Below are 19847 nucleotides of genomic sequence, written 5' to 3'. Positions count from 1 at the left end.
TCCATGTCACTGATTTTAGCAACATCCTCAATCACTGTATCAGGTTGAAGGCAATAGATTTGAATGTCAGCATTAAATTTAGACTCAATTCCAAAAGTGAACTCCATCTTATTAAGGCAGCCCAGGTGTAATCATTGTGCTTAGTCATAAGGTCATAAGTGATAGGAGCAGAATTAGGCCATTCGGCCCATCAAGTCTACCCCACCATTCAATAATGGCTGATCTATATCTCCCTCCTCACCCCATTCTCCTGCCTCCTCCTCATAACCCTTGACACCCGTACAAATCAAGAATCCATCTATCTCTACCTTAAAAATATCCATTGATTTGGCCTCCACAGCCTTCTATGGCAAAGAATTCCACAGATTCACCACCTCTGACGAAAGAAATTCCTCATCTCCTTCATAAAGGAACGTCCATTTAATTCTGAGTCTAAGACCTCTAGTCCTAGACTCTCCCACGAGTGGAAAAATCCTCTCCACATCCACTCTATGCAAGCCTTTCACCATTCGGTAAGTTTCAGCGAGGTACCCCCTCATTTTTCTAAACTCCAGGGAGTACAAGCCCAGTGCCGACAAATGCTCATCATATGTTAACCTACTCATTCCTGGGATCATTCTTGTAATCCACCTCTGAACGCTTTCCAAGGCCAGCGCATCTTTCCACAGATATGGTGTCCAAAATTGCTCACAATACTCCAAATGCAGCCTGACCAGCACCTTATTCACTTCTTTTCACTAAAAGATGTGGCTCCAGGAACTTCTATGAGTTCAAGCCATTCTTGTGTTTGTGCTCTATACATGGAACGGCCTTTGTTTCAGTCCTATTCAAACCATCTCCCTTGACTCTTCTTCCATTAATTTGATGACTGTATTGGTATTGCGTCCTGCAATTGTACAGAACCTGACATTTTCATTACCCTTGCTGCCAACGTCCAACTTGCTCTCACTTTGACTTGGTCCATATCTGATTCGCCCCTTCCCTTCCTTGACATCAATATCTCTATCACAGGGGACAGACCAACAACCAATATTAAGTTTAAGCCCACCCACTCCCACAATTTCAATTACTACTCCCCCGCTCCAATTCCTGTCAGACTCTACTCCGTTCTCCCAGTTCGTATTTTCATCATACCTAAGATAGACACAAAAAAGCTGGAGTAACTCAGCGGGACAGGCAGCATCTCTGGAGAGAAGGAATGGGTGACGCTTCTGGTCGAGACCCTTCTTCAGGCCTGCTCTGATGATGAGACAATAGCTTTAAGACAAAGACACAGGAGACTGGAGATGCTGGAATCAAGTCTGAAGAAGGGTCATGATCAGCAACATCGTCTGTCCATCCCCTCTCCAAATGCTGCCTCACCCATTGAAATTCATCAGCAGTTTGTACTTTGCAATAACTTTAATATATCTACCTTACTCTTAATCACGGTTTCCCTTCGACCACAGTTAACCAGGATCTCGCCTGCATCTGCACTATTTTGCACATATCTGTTCTCACTTATCACTCCATCTATCCAGGGCTTCCCTTGTCCTCACCATTCAAGGGATCATTCTCCAGAATTTCTACCACCTTCATAGGATTCCACCATCAGAAGCACCTTCCCCTCCACTTCTTTCTCAATGCTCTGAAGGGACTGGTCCCTTGCCAAATCTCTAATCCACTACTAAACACACCTCTTTTCATGGCATTTCCCAACACAATGGTAGAAAATAAAAAGCACTCTTTTATACTTCTTCCCTTCTCACTACACAGAAGCCTACGCAGTCCGGGCGAAATTGACATTAACTTGGTTTTCTTCCAATTTAGTGGTCTCTTCAATATTGGAGAAAGCGAAAGCAGATTATCATCATCATCATATCATATATATACAGCCGGAAACAGGCCTTTTCAGCCCACCAAGTCCGTGCCGCCCAGCGATCCCCGTACATTAACACTATCCTACACCCACTAGGGACAATTTTTACATTTACCCAGCCAATTAACCTACATACCTGTACGTCTTTGGAGTGTGGGAGGAAACCGAAGATCTCGGAGAAAACCCACGCAGGTCACGGGGAGAACGTACAAACTCCTTACAGTGCAGCACCCGTAGTCAGGATCGAACCTGAGTCTCCGGCGCTGCATTCGCTGTAAAGCAGCAACTCTGCCGCTGCGCTACCGTGCCGCCCTCTTTGGTTGACCTCTTTGCAGAACAGTTCTGTTGAAACTGCAAGGCTAAACACGAGCTCCCAGCCTCCCATCCGCTCAGCTCTTTCACACATTCCGATTCTTGCCCCTCTGACTTCAGCTTCTAACATTGCTCTAACATTGTTATATACTCTTTACAGTGGCCCAATCAAGAAATTTTGTTCTGCATAACACCATTACACCAGCTTTAGCTGCAGGAGCAAAGAAAACATCCATAAATCATGATGCAGAATGTACTGGATGAACTGAAAGCTAGACTCACCTAGCTGACAGAACTTGCTCAGTTCTGTAAGGTTGGTAAGTCTAGCTTAGAGACATGGCGTACCCTTTCCTCACCTAATTGTGCCACTCAACCTGAAGGCTTCTTGCTCCACCGAATGGACTGCAGGGCATCCTCGGGAAAGGTTAAGGGAGGATGGGTCCTGATGAGCTCTCCTGTGCCCCAGAACTGGAATATCTTACAGTGAAGTGTTGTACCTACTACCTACCATGGAAATTCACTTCAGATCTGGGAGTGCCAAGCAGATTTACTTGCTCACTCACTGAATCAGCGAGGCCAGCTGGTGGCCTCATTCTGCGTCACTCTCCCACCACACGCTGTTTTTGTTCATTTCCAACAAGTGAAATATTCAGGCTCTGAAAACTTCTCAGGACTGGAACCCTTTTGAAACCAAGGACTGGCTACAGTAATAACTTTTACTTTCAAGTCCTAGATTTAAACTCAATCTGGCTTTTATCTATGCAAACCAATAACTCCCCACTGGTTGTGTAAAGTGACAGAATTAATGACAATACAGTTCAGAAGAACGGAACAATGATTATGAAGCTTAAATAGCAAGTTACAAGCAAGACTGAGTTGAAGTATGGCATATTTTAACGGATAGCCTGGTTTTGCCAATGCAAATATACTTTAGAGCCATAAAAGTAAAATAACATAAAATCTGAACACATCTTGAACATTCATTTATCACTCTGATGCCTGTTAGACCTAATATTTGGTGACTGTATTTACATCAGGCATTTATTGACTGTAAGGTTTGCTGAGATGTTCCAAAGTCAAAAAGGAGTGGCATTTTGATGACTTTGCTTCAAATTGACCAAATTATATCCATTGCCATTTTATTCACAAAAATCAGCCAGGTCAGCCAGCATGATCCCACAGACAATAAACTATAAGAGTGGTAAGATAATGTGTCTTTGGTTTTCTGACTGAAGAATTAATGCTGCTCAGACCTTGGACAACCACCTCTTCTCATTCACATAGGTCCATTGAATCATTTCCTCTGTTGCATCAAGCAGTTGTCCAATCTTTATTTCTCATCTTATCTGACAGTCAGCACTTCCAATTATTGCCCCAGTACAACAATGAACTGTTATGCTAAATTGTGTAAGTCCTCGATTGGCAACTTAACCCATAAATTTCAGGATCGAGAGTTGGAGTCAACTGGTAGTCTAAATATAGAAACATGAAATGCAGTTGCTGGTTTTCACAAAAGGACGCAAAGTGCTGGAGTAACTCGGCGGGAACTCTGGAGAACATGGATAGGTTACGTTTCGGTTCAGGACCGTTCCTCAGGCTGATTGTGTGTGTGGGGGTAAGGGAAGAAAGCTGGGAGAGGAGAGGCATGAAGAAGGATCTCGACCCAAAACGTCACCCATTCTTTCTCTCCAGAGATGCTGCCTGTCCCGCTGAGTTACTCCAACTTTTTGTGTCTATGTAGAGGCATGACAAAGCTTGGCAGGTAATGTGAACCCAGGCGAAGGGTAGTTATGTCTGCAACTGGAACCAAGAGTCTAGTTGTCGTATAGCACTGACAGCTTTAAAGAATCCTATACTAATTGTTGCAACTTACGTAACTTATTCATTCAAATTTTGAAACTCAAAGTTTTAAATGGGAATATCTACTATCACTGAGACTTTCCGCGTACTAACATGAAATTAGTATGAAAAGCTAACCATTGATATTTAGTTGAGAATAATGACCTGCAATTATGATGTGGCAGGTCAGAAACCGCAAGCTACATAATCAGACAGTCTTCACAAAATAAGAGAAAATGGTAAATATAAATCAATGTTTCATTCACGGACCTGATGTTTTGTAAATTTATGGAAAATTTTGAAAGGTTTACCAACAGAATGAATATCTACCCTTGGGCAGGCCAGCACATATTTATGGAAGCAAAAATGTGGATCACAATGCAACGTTTTGGATGACTACATCATGCATGTGTGGCACCATCAGTTTAAAATTCAAATTTACTTAATTACGCAGCTTTTCCAAGAATCTTTGATTCTGAGGAGCTGGTGATCAGGAATACTCAAGTGATCAGGGATGGGGGAGTGGGGGGGGATGTGGGGAGGGCGAGGGGAGGGAGGGGGGAAGGGATAAAGGGGAGAAGGGAATGGGGTGCGTGTTGCACCAAGGCAGGAGAGGTTTGGACCCAACGGGTCCACTTGGTCTAGTACACCATAAAAATTGAAGACATTAATTGACAGACATTACTTTAAGTGCTTAACATTAGCTTAACAATGGTTCAATTTCATACACACATAGAACATTTCATCACAATAATATACATCCTGTGCAAGTATATTTGCTTTTAAAGGAATTGAAATCAGACGTCTTTTGTTATGCAGGACGATGCAATGAACTGGATCAACATGATTTTCCATTTGAAAAATAATTAACAATATATGTAGATAATGCTATAAGACTTTATACCTACCATGCTCCAATATCTCCTCGGCTGTCTGTAGTATAGTCATTCATACAATCTAACAAGGTATTATAGATCTGGGACACGTTACTTCGGCAGACAACCTCATTGCAAGGCCCATCTTCAGTCACACCCACCGTCTTACAGACTCTAGGTCAAAACATTGGGGGAAATTGATCAGAATAAAACACCTAAATTTAACAAAGATTTTGATTCAGGCACTGAGGAGTGCAACCTGTATATCTTGTTTTCTCTTTCCCTTTCTCCATTTCAGATGCCTTAGTTCTCCAGCCCACATGAGACCACAGGCAAGCGGATGCCACATTGCTTGGAACTGTCCACCAGAATCATGGGTCTACTTCTAACTTTTCTGTCCCTTTCAGGTAGTTCTGCTCCAATACTGTAGTTGCAACCCCAAGAAACCTTGTGTTATAGAACATCGTATTTTAAAAACAATGATGTCAATGGGGGGAAGGGGGATTTAGAGGGTAGAAAGTTTCAGGTTTGCAATAGCAAAGTTATTTTTCCCCATACTATTTTCAAAAATAGAGATCTTTATAATAGCTATAAGTTTTTATTAATTACTACAAGCTAAAAATATTAAAGGCTGCAATGTTACATTGTTTAATAGGGTATCATTGCATAAGTGTCAATGGGAGTGAGTTGCTTGTCAATTGCAATGATCACCCATAGTTAAAGGAGCAGCTGTGTTCTTAAGCGACAATGTTACTGCGAGGGTGTTACATGGAAATATTTTTTTTTCCCTAAACAGTTTTTTTTCTTGCCCGTCAATTTCCGCAGTAACTTTGAAGTGGTTCTCTAGAACCTGATTGAAACTGCCATAAACAATTCAGCCTTTGTGATAGAGAGCTCAACCTGCTGCACGAATTGCAATATATCTAATTTGCGTCTTGTAAGCATGCATACGAGCAGAACATCCTGTACCAAAGTGTAGGAAAATAACTGCAGATACTGGTACAAATCGAAGGTAACACAAAATGCTGGAGTAACTCAGCAGGCCAGGCAGCATCTAGGAGAGAGGGAATGGGTGACGTTTCGGGTCGAGACCCTTGAAGGGTCTTGACCAGAAACGTCACCCATTCCCTCTCTCCTAGATGCTGCCTGACCTGCTGAGTTACTCCAGCATTTTGTGATACATTCATCCTGTGCTAATATATTTACATATCTGGGAATGTTACTTTAGAACTAATTTAATAACCATTCTTAAAATTATTCATGTTTTTACCTCAGCACTAAAATTAAAAATCCCGATCCCTTTAATGAATAGGCCACATAGTTAACATTCCACAGTGGAAGCGGAATTTAAATCACATGAATATATAAAAATCATGCAAAACATATTTCAATCAGCCACCAGTTAAAACTGCAAAACGTTACCATGCTTTAAACATTAAAATGGTTCTCCCATTTTTTCCAAACGACTAGTTACTTCAATAGATTTACTTTTCCCCTTCCAAATCAAGTAATTTAAAGAATGTGCCTCAGCAGAGAGAGAAAATAATTTGCTATCATTTTGTAAATCAAAATAATCCATACTGAGCAATGGCCATCAGTGCATCCCTCCTTGCTTCTGCAAAGGCGGCATCTTTCACCGTCACCCAGGTGACTCTCTGCAGGCCTTCTAATACCTGCAACAAGCCAAACGAAGATGAGGTACGGTTAGCATCCCAATATGAGAGACAATTACAACAGTTGAACAGTGTTACAGTTCATGAATGCTTAACTAATCTTGACATTTTATTGCACCCAACATTGCAGGTTAACAAACTATTGTTGGCAGGTGTTTTATGTTTAGTTTAGAGATACAGAGCGGGAAACAGGCCCTTCGGCCCACCAAATCCGCACCGACCAGCGATCCCCGCACATTAAAACTATCCCACACACACTGGGGACAATTTACACTTACACCAAGGCAATTAACCTACATACCTGCACATCTTTGGAGTGTGGGAGGATACCAAAGATCTCGGAGAAAACCCGCGCAGGTCACGGGGAGAACGTACAAACTCCGTACAGACAGCACCCGTGGTCGGGACCAATCCCGAGTCCATGTCACGGCAAATGCTGTAGGCAGCAACTCTACTGCTGTGTCACCTTGCCACCATGTTGGGTGGGTGGGTGTCATACCTTCAAAGTGTGCATGCACACCTGGGCCTGTATGTGCGCTTGTGCACACGTGCATGTCTGTGCACGATGCTAACGGTTAGATAAATAATGACTTTTTTATTGTACAACCAATTCACCAACTAAAAATTAATTAGCCGCATGATATATTATGTGATCACAGAGCAAAGTCTTGGTCCAGTGGTAAGGGGACCAAGATGACTGGGGCGCAGGCTCTGCTGCATGGGTATTAATGCTCACACGTTGATGGGTATATGTAAAGATGTTACCCAGCACGTGTTCCCACTAACTCGCGCACACGCACTTAAATGAGCTCAGACAAAGGGTCCACGCCATATGCCTCCCTCATGGATTCTCACCCATTACTTGGCAAATTTTCCGTCCATACTCCAGTTCCCAGCTTGTGTGCATTTGGTTGCAACAGTTAGCCCATGTTTAAAGAAACCACACACCTGGCAGCCTCAACCGAAGTTCAGAATCTGGAATGTCAAGCACCCCAGGGACAATCTCAACAGTGACAAACCTGAACACTCCCACGCTGACATCGGTCGAGAACAGGATGATTTGGTATTGACATTGTTGCACAGAGTAAGACCCGATACAGAGGGAATGGCTAATATAAAGAACAAAGTGGTATGTCTATACGAGGTGTGCCACCCATGCGTAAGTCTGGTGTCTCAGCAATTCACCAAGTGTATTTAGTGAAAGCCTTGCATTGATTCTCTGGCTCGCCTCGGAAAACACAAAATGGTCATTCTCCAACTGAAAATATCTTAGATTGCATCCCAAAGGGACACAAACTCATCTTTCTGGGTGATTACAACTCTATGATGAGAAAAAGCACAACCATCTAGCCAGGTGTAAACCTTGGAGCCATTGGGCAAAGCTAAACCTCCAACAGGGCCCTCTCGTTTCAAATGTGCTTGTAGCGGTGCCTCATTAACATGTCTCACTGGTCCAAGGAGTGGCACCTGCTGGAGATATTATCTGATAGGAAACTACAAAGTCGTTGGCATCATCAGTGCCACGGCAAGCACACGACTTTTGGGCAGACCATGATCATATCTGCTCTGTTATCACCATCAACCTGGCTCCAAAGCATCAGCATCATCAGAAGTGTTTCTGCAAAAAGATTCATTTTAAAGTTTGCAAGAACCCAGAGTTAATTGTTCACAGACAGTACCTCACAACAGGAGCTGCAAAGTGTCCAGAGTGAACAGGCTACCCTGGTAATCAGCGACTGGAAAGGGACTCCTGTTTTTTTCCACATTAACCACCAGGACTGGTTTGATGAAAACAACCAAATCAAGCTGAAGGCAGGGATCCAGCAGAAAACCCGGGACCTATATAATGGATGGTGGATGCAGGGACCACAGCAAGCTGAGCAACTAACCAATGGGTATGAAATGCACTGGTTCTTCAACACTGTCGAAGCAATCTAAAACTCAGTCACTGAAGACACGATCCAACTGAAAGCCAGGAACAGAGATAAACTCATCATAGACAGAGAGGCAGTAAGTGCCTGCTGGAAGGAACATTCTGAAATTGTCTTCAGCCACAACTCTGTCTTTGACTCCATCCCCTAGCCCAAGCAGCCCAGCCTTGCCATCACTCCTGATGGACCAGAAGTCGAGAAGATCCTTTCCCAACTCAAAAGTAGCAAGCCCTCACTCTAACCTCTCCCCTCAAAAGAAAAGTCTGAAGAAGGGTCTCGACCCGAAACGTCACCCATTCCTTCTCTCCTAGATGCTGCCTGACCCTCTGAGTTACTCCAGCATTTTGTGAATCCCTCAAGAGCAGTTGGAATACCTATTGAAATTCTAAAATTCAGTGATATTGCAACAAGCCTAGGCCAGGGAAGAAGAGGATACTGCAAAAGAGTTCAGAGATCCAGTGCTCATGACCCTTTTCAAGAAGACAAGAAAACAGTGGAAACAACAGAGTAGGTTCCGTGCAAGCCACCACAGGTAAAGTCCTCACCATGGTCCTTCTCATTCGCATTCAGTGCATGGCCAGAGCTACTCCCTGAATCATAAAGTGGATTCCGTACATCCAGTGCCATTGTAGACATGAGCTTCACCACACAAGAATGACACAGGGAACAACATCAGCCATGGGCTTTATCCCAAGGTCAAGCCCCAGGCCATGATTGACTTGTTCATTAAAGTACACGAGAGAATGGTTCTTACACTTGCGAAGGTCTCACAGCAACCTGCCCTTCTGCATCACAGTGCCTTCCGACAATAAAGATCCACAACAACACTACTATCCACATCTCAGGAGTCACCTCTCAACGAAGACAGAGTGGTCAAGGGGTAAAAGAGACGGAAAATTAATAAAATAAATACAAAGTGTAATATCAAGGAACTACAAATGATTGGTTTATACCGAAGATGGACACAAAATGCTGGAGAAATTCAGCGAGTCAAGCAGCATCTCGGGAGAATATGGATAGGTGACGTTTCAGGTCGGGACCCTTCTTCAGACTGATTGTGGGGGTGGGGGGGGAAGAAAGCTGAGACAGGAGGGGCAGGACAGAACATGGCTGGTAACAGGTAAACACAGGTGAGGGAGTTATTTGATAGACAGATTGTTGGACAAGTACCACACATGTAGAGACAGGTGTGAGCCCAGAAGGGTAAAGAGTTGTGAATTGTAAAGCCTGGGGATAGCATAGTTGTGAATTGTGCACCATTGTAAATGGTACAAGTGGAAAGGGAGGGGGAAAGAAAGAAAAAAAGGACGGTTTCTTAGCAGAGAATGGAGAAGGAAGAATGTATAATTACAAAGAATGTTTGTGCTTTATAAATTTAGTTCAGAGATACAGGCCCTTCGGCACAACGAGTCCGCACCGACCAGCGATCCCTGCACATTAACACTATCCAACACACACTAGGGACAATTTACACTTATATCAAGCCAACTAACCTACAAACCTGTACGTCTTTGGAGTGTGGGAGGAAACCAAAGATCTCGGAGAAAACCCACGCGGTCACGGGGAGAACGTACAAACTCCGTACAGACAGCACCCGTTGTCGGGATCAAACCCGGGTCTCTGGCGCTGTAAGGTAGCAACTCTACCGCTGCGCCACCGTGATCATAAAATGTTAGCATAAAAACACCTATTGCATTCCTAGCAAACCAGTGCTGAGCACATAATATGCTACTAATTCAGTGCTGAAAAGTACTACTTAAGCACGGATGTTATTTCTATCAACACATTGTCAATGTGACCAACTAAAATTCATATAAATGATCGGATTCATCAGATTTGTCTTATGACAGATTAGGAAATTAAGTAAGAGCTGACAGATTCAGAGTTGTTCATATGTGAAAGAGTTGGGTTCACATCAATTCTGACTCAATTTGGTCAATTCTGACAAGGGTGTCCAACCTGGGACAATGGCTCGATTTTGCTTTCTGCAGGTGCTGCCTGGCCTGCTGAGCATTTTTAGAATTTCCCATTCTGGTTTCATGTTTTCAGGATCTGAAGTTTTCTTTTGATTATCATTCGGCTTGATCAGTCTGCAGGTTTAACGGAGGAAGCAAAATGAGTTACCCACCAATAGTAAAAAAATGTGTTGAAAAGGGCTATCATTCAGGAGCTGGTAAATATCTCAAAAAAATTAATAAGTGAAAGTATATAAAAAAGCTTTGTTGGAAGGTTACCTATTACATGAACAGACAAAACTGCAAAACAAAACTCATGTCAAACATACTGAAACAAGCAGATGAATAGAAAGGAGGTAAAATACTGATCAAAGACTCGTTGCTGTTCCATGGATGGTGGGGCAAGACAAGTGATTACCACATATCAGTGACTTCAGAAACCTGGCTGGATCACAAAATCTCATCTTTATGAAAGGCATCCACTCACTATCTCCTGGGAAGAGGCCAGAAGAACATCACCACTTGGCAAGTATTAGTTCACTCAATCAACCGATGAAGCTCAGCCAGACTGAATCTGACAGGATTTTGTACGTAACCGCATAGGTTTTCTCCGAGATCTTCAGTTATCTCCCACAGTCCAAAGACGTACAGGTTTATAGGATAATTGGCTTGGTAGAAATGTAAACAATTGTCCCTAGTGTGCACAGGATAGTGTTACTATGCGGGGATTGCTGGTCAGTGCGGACTCGGTGGGCCGAAGGGCCCGTTTCCACGCTTTATCTCGAAACTAAACAATGCAATACAAAGGGTGTAGAGTTACCATTTTATTACTCAAAACTAGATCGGGTTAGTGCATATTAGACATCTGATTTTCCTTCTAATTCACAACACCTTTATGTTTCTACTTGTATATGATACTGCCCATCATCTAAAGATTGCTTTTCCTTCCATTGTTGAAGCTATTAGTATGTAAAGGGTCCAAAGCTTAGAAACTGACTGCTTCTAAATAATTGGCCGCCAATCCCCCTCAATGTCGTTAGCATGCTTGTGCACGCCAATGCAAGATTTGACAGTGATCTTCATGTAAATTTGTGCCCAATGTTATCTTAACTGACAACCTGCACAGATCATGACAATTAATACCTGAACTCAGCATGCCTGCCAATGCATTCTAATAGAATTGGCACCAGTCCCCAAAAGTACTCTTCACTGAGTACTCTTCACAAGTCCAAGTAGATGCATTATTGAAGTTCTTGAAATGGATTAGAACAGACCACTGCAGGGGATAGATTATGTCTTCTTCTCGAATGACAATCACAGCTTCTTTATGGTTAGCAGGCGGCATCCTTCATATCAGGCGTGTCAGCAGACCACTCAGAATGGACATAAATTGGAAGAGGTACCAACTGGCTGCTGCAATATTCTTCAATTATCCAGCCTGCAGCTGGAAGTGAAAAGAGAACAATTCCTCCACTCACAGGATCTCTGCGGGCTGGAGAAGGGTCCTTCTCTTTACACATATCGCTGTATCTCAAGCCACAAATCCGATACAGATGGATTTGTGACAGATACCTCAATTATGAAAATATCTTTTATCATGCGTGGTTTCTCAATTTTGATCAATGTTCTGCCTAAATATATCAGCATGTGTACTGAACATTCTGCCTTCCAGCTTCTTGCATTCACCTTGAGCATGCAATTATGTAATTCTTATATCTCATACTCACATATCTCAATGGATACACCCATCTCCACTCCCGCTCTTACACCTGCTCTCCCCTAATGGGCAGATACACCAATCCACAAGAAGAGAAAGGCATAGGATTGAACTGAGAACTGAGTCAATCTACCGGAGCCCTGCATAAATGCTGGAAGGACACACTGCCTTATAAACACCCAACTCACCCTATTATGTATCTCTTGCCGACTGTGGAAATCTCTGTAGTTCTAATATTGACCACATCAGCCAGCTCACAAACCCACAAAACACGAGTGGAAACCAGCTATCCTTGATTACCCATGGAAACGATGATTCGGGTGGAAGAACAAAAAAAGCTTCAAATGCTTTAAAAATGAAATAAAATCAGAAAATGATGGCCACCGTCGGCAGGTCAAGCAGAATTTGTGGGTGAATTGTGAACTGTTTGTCTCTTTCAGGTCACATGGCAGCTATGGAATATAACCAAGATACTTAAAGAGTTTGTTTTTAACTTAACAGGTGAGGTTTTATTTTATTTACTCATTAGAGCACCATTAAAGCACTTTATTAAAATATTAGTCCCACCTTATAATTCACCATTTTTCTGCTCCAGCAAACACTTAGTTTTTAAGGAGACAAAGTATAGACAATAGACAATAGACAATAGGTGCAGGAGTAGGCCATTCAGCCCTTCGAGCCAGCACCGCCATTCAATGCGATCATGGCTGATCACTCTCAATCAGTACCCCGTTCCTGCCTTCTCCCCATACCCCCTCACTCCGCTATCCTTAAGAGCTCTATCCAGCTCTCTCTTGAAAGCATCCAACGAACTGGCCTCCACTGCCTTCTGAGGCGGAGAATTCCACACCTTCACCACTCTCTGACTGAAAAAGTTCTTCCTCATCTCCGTTCTAAATGGCCTACCCCCTATTCTTAAACTGTGGCCCCTTGTTCTGGACTCCCCCAACATTGGGAACATGTTTCCTGCCTCTAATGTGTCCAATCCCTTAATTATCTTATATGTTTCAATAGGATCCCCCCTCATCCTTCTAAATTCCAGTGTATACAAGCCTAATTGCTCCAGCCTTTCAACATACGACATAAGTATGTTCAATATCAGTATTATAATGGCAGCACATTATTTATGCATTGTGAAATATTTTAATCGGCTGTTTTCAAATGCAAAAAATTCTTTAACTCACCTGGTGGAGTTTGCCATTTAGCATAAATTTTGGAAGTGCACCCAATGCCAAAGAAAATCCACAACGAGTCATTTCTTCAGGACGCTGTAGTTCAGAAACATACTTGTCCACTATTTTATCTAAAGACAATGGGGAAATTGGGGACAATAAATAATTAGCAAAACATCGTATTTAAAGAATCACTTGTAATCTTACTGATAACACACAATTGCTGGTAATATGCGATATGAAATGCGTCAATGTGAAACACAAGGGAGGATAATGGAGGAGATTAAATTAATTGGTTGCAACTAAGCAAAGATAATGAACCCATTTATCACAGTAAAATACTGATAGGATTTGACTGAGAACTGAGTCAATCTACCGGAGCCCTGCATAAATGCTGGAAGGACACACTGCCTTATAAACACCCAACTCACCCTATTATGTATCTCTTGCCGACTGTGGAAATCTCTGTAGTTCTAATATTGACCATATCAGCCAGCTCAGAACCCACAAAACATGAGTGGAAACACACGAGACACAAGGGACATCGGGTGCTGGAATTTTGAGCAAAACACAAAGTACTGGCGGAACTCAGCAGTTTGGAAGCATCTCTGAAGGGAAATAATAGGTGACGTTTCAGGTTGCGACCTCTCTTCAGACTGATTATAGTAGAGAGGATAACGTTGGCAAAGTGGTGGGGGCAGGACAAAGTGACGTGACATGTGAATACAGATGGGGGAGGTTAAAATGTTAAAATGATTAGCAACTTGGCGATCCAGCACGCCTTGGCACAAGTGCCGACAAAATTGGTCTCGCTGATGTGAGGGAAGCAACATTGGGAGCACCAAATGCAGTAGACGAGGTTAGAAGAGGAGACCTGAACCTATGGTCAAACATGGTCAGTTATTAACTAAGTAAACTGGATATACAGAATCTGTTCTGAATAACCTCAATAGATTAAAAATGCGTCACCTCATGACGTTATATCTAAATAATCGAAACCAAGTAAACCTGGAAACCAATTAAGAAAAAGCAACTGTGCTATCCATAATGTTTAATTGATTGAATTGATTGAAAGATAAAGCATCTAAACAGGCCATTACTCCCACCGAATACATGCCGACCTGCGATCAACCGTTCACACTAGTTCTATGTTATCCCACTTTTGCATCCATTCCCTACACACCAGGGGCAATTTACCAAAATCAATTAACCTGATTGGAAAATTGCCAATATTACCCTGCTGCACAAGAAGGGAGTAAAGCAGAATAGTAGGAACTATAAGCCGGTTAGTCTGAATTTGGTGGTTGGTAAGATTTTAGAGTCCATTATTATAAAGGATGAGGTTATGGAGTATTTAGAAGTTCACGATAAAATAGACCAAAGTCAGCATGGCTTTGTGAAGGAGACTTTGCCTGACAAATTTGCTGGAATTCTTTGAAAAAGTAAATAGCAGGACAGACAAACCTTGCCTCATGCCTCATTTAAATCGTGCCTAAAAGTTGCATGTTTGTACTCATTGCTGGAGGAAGCCATGCTCATAAGGAAATCCTGTTTCACTTTATTATTCTGACTTCATCAATAGAAATTACTTCACAAGGTCACAATCTCTTGTTGTTCATTCGGTTAGCTAAACAGCGACAATCTGATGGGTTGTGCTCTATAAGGGACAGGCATTCCATCTCTTAAAGAGGCTATTTGCGAAAAACCTAACTTCTTGATGATTTTTGACATTTTTTAACCCCCGCCCCCCCAAACACACACACGCATGCATGCAGAACTTGGAGAATTGCTGAACTAACAGCAGAGAAATTTGAGTCAATCAAAGAAAATGGCGGAAAATATTAACTGACGATAATCACCACTTCAAATTTAATTTGAACAAGGTTATATTACAACGGATTGAAATTATACAAAAGATAAAGCAATATATGAGTAAAATCTATTTAATAATTAAAGATAATAAGACAAATAGACTCCTTACTCTGTATTTCAGGATTGGCTCTACCCGGTACAACTTGATAATACTCATTGCACAAAGCTGTCAGTGCTGAGATTACAACTTCCTGAAACTGAAAACACAAGGATTACTATTAAAACAAATGTATTTAACCAATTCAATTTTTACAAGGAAAGGAGTGCCATTCCTGCTTATATCAATAAAGTGTTTATCAATAAAGTGTTAAGGGTCATCAGTAAAGGAGAGTAAAATACTACCTATTATATGTAGAATTACCTTAGTTTTCTGTTTTGCTGTGCTTGTAAAGTGGTGAATGCTCTTCAGACTATCATCAATAAGCCACTGCCATTCACCTAACCAAACGGAAATTTGCTTTTGTGAATTGGAAAGAAAATGCTATTTGCATAATACTTTGATCTGTTTGCCTTAAAATCTCCAAATTCCAAATATTTTTCAGATTAAGTCTTAACTGATACTTTCAACAGCGTTAGACTTATTTATACGATTATGTTCTGAGAATTAAAGACAAGGGAAGTTTCCAGGAAAAGTAAACGTATTAATGCTTACTGCAAAAACAAAAACCTAACCCAAATGCAAATAACCCATTTAATTTACTCCACTTATTTCAATCTATTTGCTTTTCCTGCTATATTTATTTAAAAATAATTGATCAAAAACAGATTTTTTTTTTGCTCCAATACATTTTAATTATTCAAGTTCAATATTCAAATTAAATATGCTTTTGTCCCTTGGCTAACTGTAACCGAGACAATAAATCAACATGAACATTTACTTCTGCACCAGTGACATTACGAATCACAGAAGATATTATGTTACTGCATCAATACCAGTCGGTACCCCTGCATTAAGACGGTTTACGAAACTTAATTCTAAAAATAAATCACAAATTACTACCTGAAATTTAAGATAACAGAATCAAATTCACTCTCATGAAGTTTGTATAAAATAGTAACTAAGTTAAACAAAAACTAACACAATTTATTTTTCAACTCACATCTCTTGACATAAGCAGAAATGATGCAGTGTTATGGAAAATAGTGATCAGATTGATTTCCTAGGAACTCAAACCCGCCCCCTCCCCCAGCCCCTCATCTAACATGGTCACCTGTACCCACTTTTCATTCCATACTTGAATATCTTAAAAATATTTGAACAATTGGTTCATTAATTCTAACAATGGGTCACAAAGATACCCAGAATTTCTGAAGAAAAGGTCTGAAGAAGGGTTCTGACCCAAAATGTCACCTATTCCTTTTCTCCATGGATGCTGCCTGTGACCCGCTGAGTTAATCCAACATTTTGTGTCTATCTTCACCACAAATTCCTATGAGATAAAGCCAATATAGTTCAACAAATCTACTTTTTAAATTCTTCCTATTCTTCCGACTTTGTTCTTCTGGGTGTACATTACTGCTAATTCTGCAGGAAGGAACTGCAGATGGTGGTTTACACTGAAAATAGACACTAAATGCTGGAGTAACTCAGCACGACAGGCAGCATCCCTGGAGAGAAGGATTAGGTGACGTTTCGGGCTGAGACCCTTCTTCAGATTGAGGGAGGGTAACGGGAAAAAAGAGATATAGATGGTGATGTAGAGAGATATAGAACAAATGAATGAAAGATATGCAAAAAAGTAATGATGATAAAGGAAACAGGTAATTGTTAGCTGTTTGCTGATGGTTAAATATTGTTAGCTTATTCTGCACTAATTAGATATTAAACTTTGAGAGATCACGATCTACAGTATCTATATGATCATATTCTCATTTCCTAAAGTACACTCTTCATTCTTCATTCTTGAACTCTGAAAATAGTAGTTTTTGCATTTAAATCTTTTGAAATATTTCACAATTATATTCAACTTTGAACCAACGTTAAGTGGTAACATAATACACATCAAGCTTTAAATAGTAAGCAGCTTACCAATTATCGAGTCATTCTTCAAAGGCATTTTTGACTGTGACATTTTTTCTATGAAACAGCAAACTGTAAAATAAAATTTTAAAAAGCATTTTTACGAATAATAATTTCAACATCAGATTCTGTACTTAAAATCAAAACTGATCAAAATTTATGAAAAAACTGTGTATTGCATTGAAGTTTCTCCTTTTCCAATAAATATATAAATTCTGTATTTATTAAAAAATGGAATTTTGAATGGCCTCAGTTTGTAGATTGGGTTAATCAAGAACAATGAAGAACAATAAAAAGCTTCAATGGTCTACTCGACCGAGCATAACCAGATGGGGAACAGCCTACTTCCACATTTAGCTCAAATTTCTGTAATCGGACTGAACTTCATAAAATAAATAGCATGGTTCAACGTAGAACAATATATTCTGGGTTCAACATGAAAAGCTGCACAAAAAAATGTGCTTTTTTAAAAATTCAACAAAAACTTTAAAAAAGGTGAAATCACAGTTAAATTTGGCACATTTGGCAGAGTCAATCGCACTGGCTCATCTGCCAGTTATTTGAAAAAGAAAGTCAATACGATCAAGGAATAGAACTTTCTCTACACAATCCGACTTCAAATTATTTATCCATTTCCCCATTTCAGAATTATTATTAGATCTGTTATTCCAACGCTTTCAAGCAATGCCTTCCATCCCACAACTCATCTGGTTTATTTGTTAATTATCATAAAATCTGATTCACTTATTCATGTCTCTCTGCCACACAGGAAACTGATTCCCCATATTGACAATTAATATGTTTGCATCATGATTTTGAACAAGCATAATTTAATATCTTTGTCTGCTCTGTAGTAAAAGTTCCAAACTTCTCCAGTTTTAGATAATTGAAGCTCACTCTTACATAAGGGGAACAAATCTCCTCTGCACACTCTCAAATGTATCATGCCCAGAAATGATCAAGGTATGCCACAGGTATCCAACCAATGGTTTATAAAAGTTCGGATTTTATACTCTATGCTTCTGCTACAAATCCAAATATTCTGTATTTATCTCCTTGACTTGTCAATTGTAGTCCAAACTTTTATATGGGTCCACCCCATACCACTCAACATGTTCCTGGGCAGGTTGCAGAGGTCTATAACTACCAAACACAACATAAACAAAATACTACCAATCGATCTACATCTCCATAATCAACAAGGCAAGAGAGGGTATTTATTCACAAAATGCCGGAGTAACTCAGCAGGTCAGGCAGCATCTCGGGAGAGAAGGAATGGGTGACATTTCGGGTCGAGACCCTTCTTCAGACGAAATATCCTAAGCAATTCTATCAATTATACCAGAATTGGTGGCACAATGCTAAGGGCCCGACCCTGGAATGTCATGACCTGAGTAAAACGACACTAGTCATTAATTCAGGGCTAGACACAAAAAGCTGGAGTAACTCAGCGGGACAGGTAGCATCTCTGGAGAAAAGGAATGGGTGACGTTTCGGGTCGAGACCCTTCTTCAGACATTCTGGTATATTGTTCTGCAGGAGTGAACATTGGCAGCCAATACAATTTGGTCCAATGGATTTGGTGGGGATGATATTAGGATAGCTGATTGCCAGTTTCTCAAAGGTCACACAGCAAAAACAGTTTCGCAGAAGTAGGTCTACTGCACAGTTAAAGTTACACCTTGGTCAATCATTGTCCTGGGGATTCAAGATAACGTAGTGTCAAACCTATTATGAAATAGTTATTACAAGATAATTATGAGAATAAGTTGATAACTTTTACTACAATATTTAATATTAATTGATAAATTATTGAACTTAAATGATATATAACATAACTAAATCAACATGGCATGAATTGGTAGCATCTTCAGCTTACCTGCTGGTCTCATAAATGCTCCACCGAATCCTCTACAGAAAAAAGTACAAATTTGATAAGTATCTGAATGGAAAGCTTAGCTTGAGAAAGTCATTTTTCTATCATTTTATATTCTTAACCACTGTTTGCTGCCTAAGAAAATTAAAGATTTACAGAATTTTTAAAAAAGTTTTATTTATTTACGTTTTCTTTAAATAAATTTAATGAAAGCAAGTTTTATTCCTTAGCTCGATTCTTTTTTGGGTAATAACCTGTGAATTTTTAAGAGCGAAAATCCATAACATTTGGAACGAGGCGTTATATTTATCCCAAAATGGACTTTTGACATCTGTTAAAGTGCCAAGACTGTTTATCTCCTCTTCAATTCTAAAACTGCCTTGGCTCATTTCAAAAACCGCCATCGCTCAGTGCCCTCAGCCTGCCTTGACTTTGTCATTTCCTTCAACTTTACAACCCCCCCAATATAACGAGGATCTTACAACTTCAGCCTTTTGATCCTTGCAAGTCTTTTGATGCTTTGACCTCCCAAATACACTTCTCTAAACCCTTCTTTTTCCCCGTTTCAAGAGCATTTAAATGTCAAATGCACCAGAAATGTAACAACGAAATTCGTACTTGCTACAGTTTCACAGGCACATTAAAAGCAACACAACAAATAAGTAAACAGTAAATTGACAGCTATGCAGGTAAACCAGACCATAATAGTGCAAGCCAAAGTACATAGTGCAGCCTGATACAAAGTCC

The 19847-nt window shown here is 40.6% G+C and overlaps 1 protein-coding gene across 1 annotated transcript in view; it reads right to left on the bottom strand.

The window, feature by feature from the left end:
• Positions 1-19847, bottom strand: part of tbcd (tubulin folding cofactor D) — a 238705-nt gene that overhangs the window by 54484 nt on the left and 164374 nt on the right. Inside the window, exons 23-29 of the mRNA XM_078400951.1 lie at positions 19104-19135; positions 17234-17296; positions 15566-15642; positions 15314-15401; positions 13345-13463; positions 6466-6557; positions 4918-5058 (exon numbers count right to left, since the gene is read on the bottom strand). Coding sequence (XP_078257077.1) covers positions 4918-5058; positions 6466-6557; positions 13345-13463; positions 15314-15401; positions 15566-15642; positions 17234-17296; positions 19104-19135 — 612 coding nt within the window. The remainder of the gene's footprint in view (positions 1-4917; positions 5059-6465; positions 6558-13344; positions 13464-15313; positions 15402-15565; positions 15643-17233; positions 17297-19103; positions 19136-19847) is intronic.

This window comes from Rhinoraja longicauda, chromosome 6 (genome assembly GCF_053455715.1).
Source record: "Rhinoraja longicauda isolate Sanriku21f chromosome 6, sRhiLon1.1, whole genome shotgun sequence".
In the NCBI taxonomy this organism is placed as follows: domain Eukaryota; kingdom Metazoa; phylum Chordata; class Chondrichthyes; order Rajiformes; family Arhynchobatidae; genus Rhinoraja; species Rhinoraja longicauda.
The sequence above is the reverse complement of the archived record's forward strand: the minus strand, read 5'-3'. Positions and strand labels throughout refer to the sequence as shown.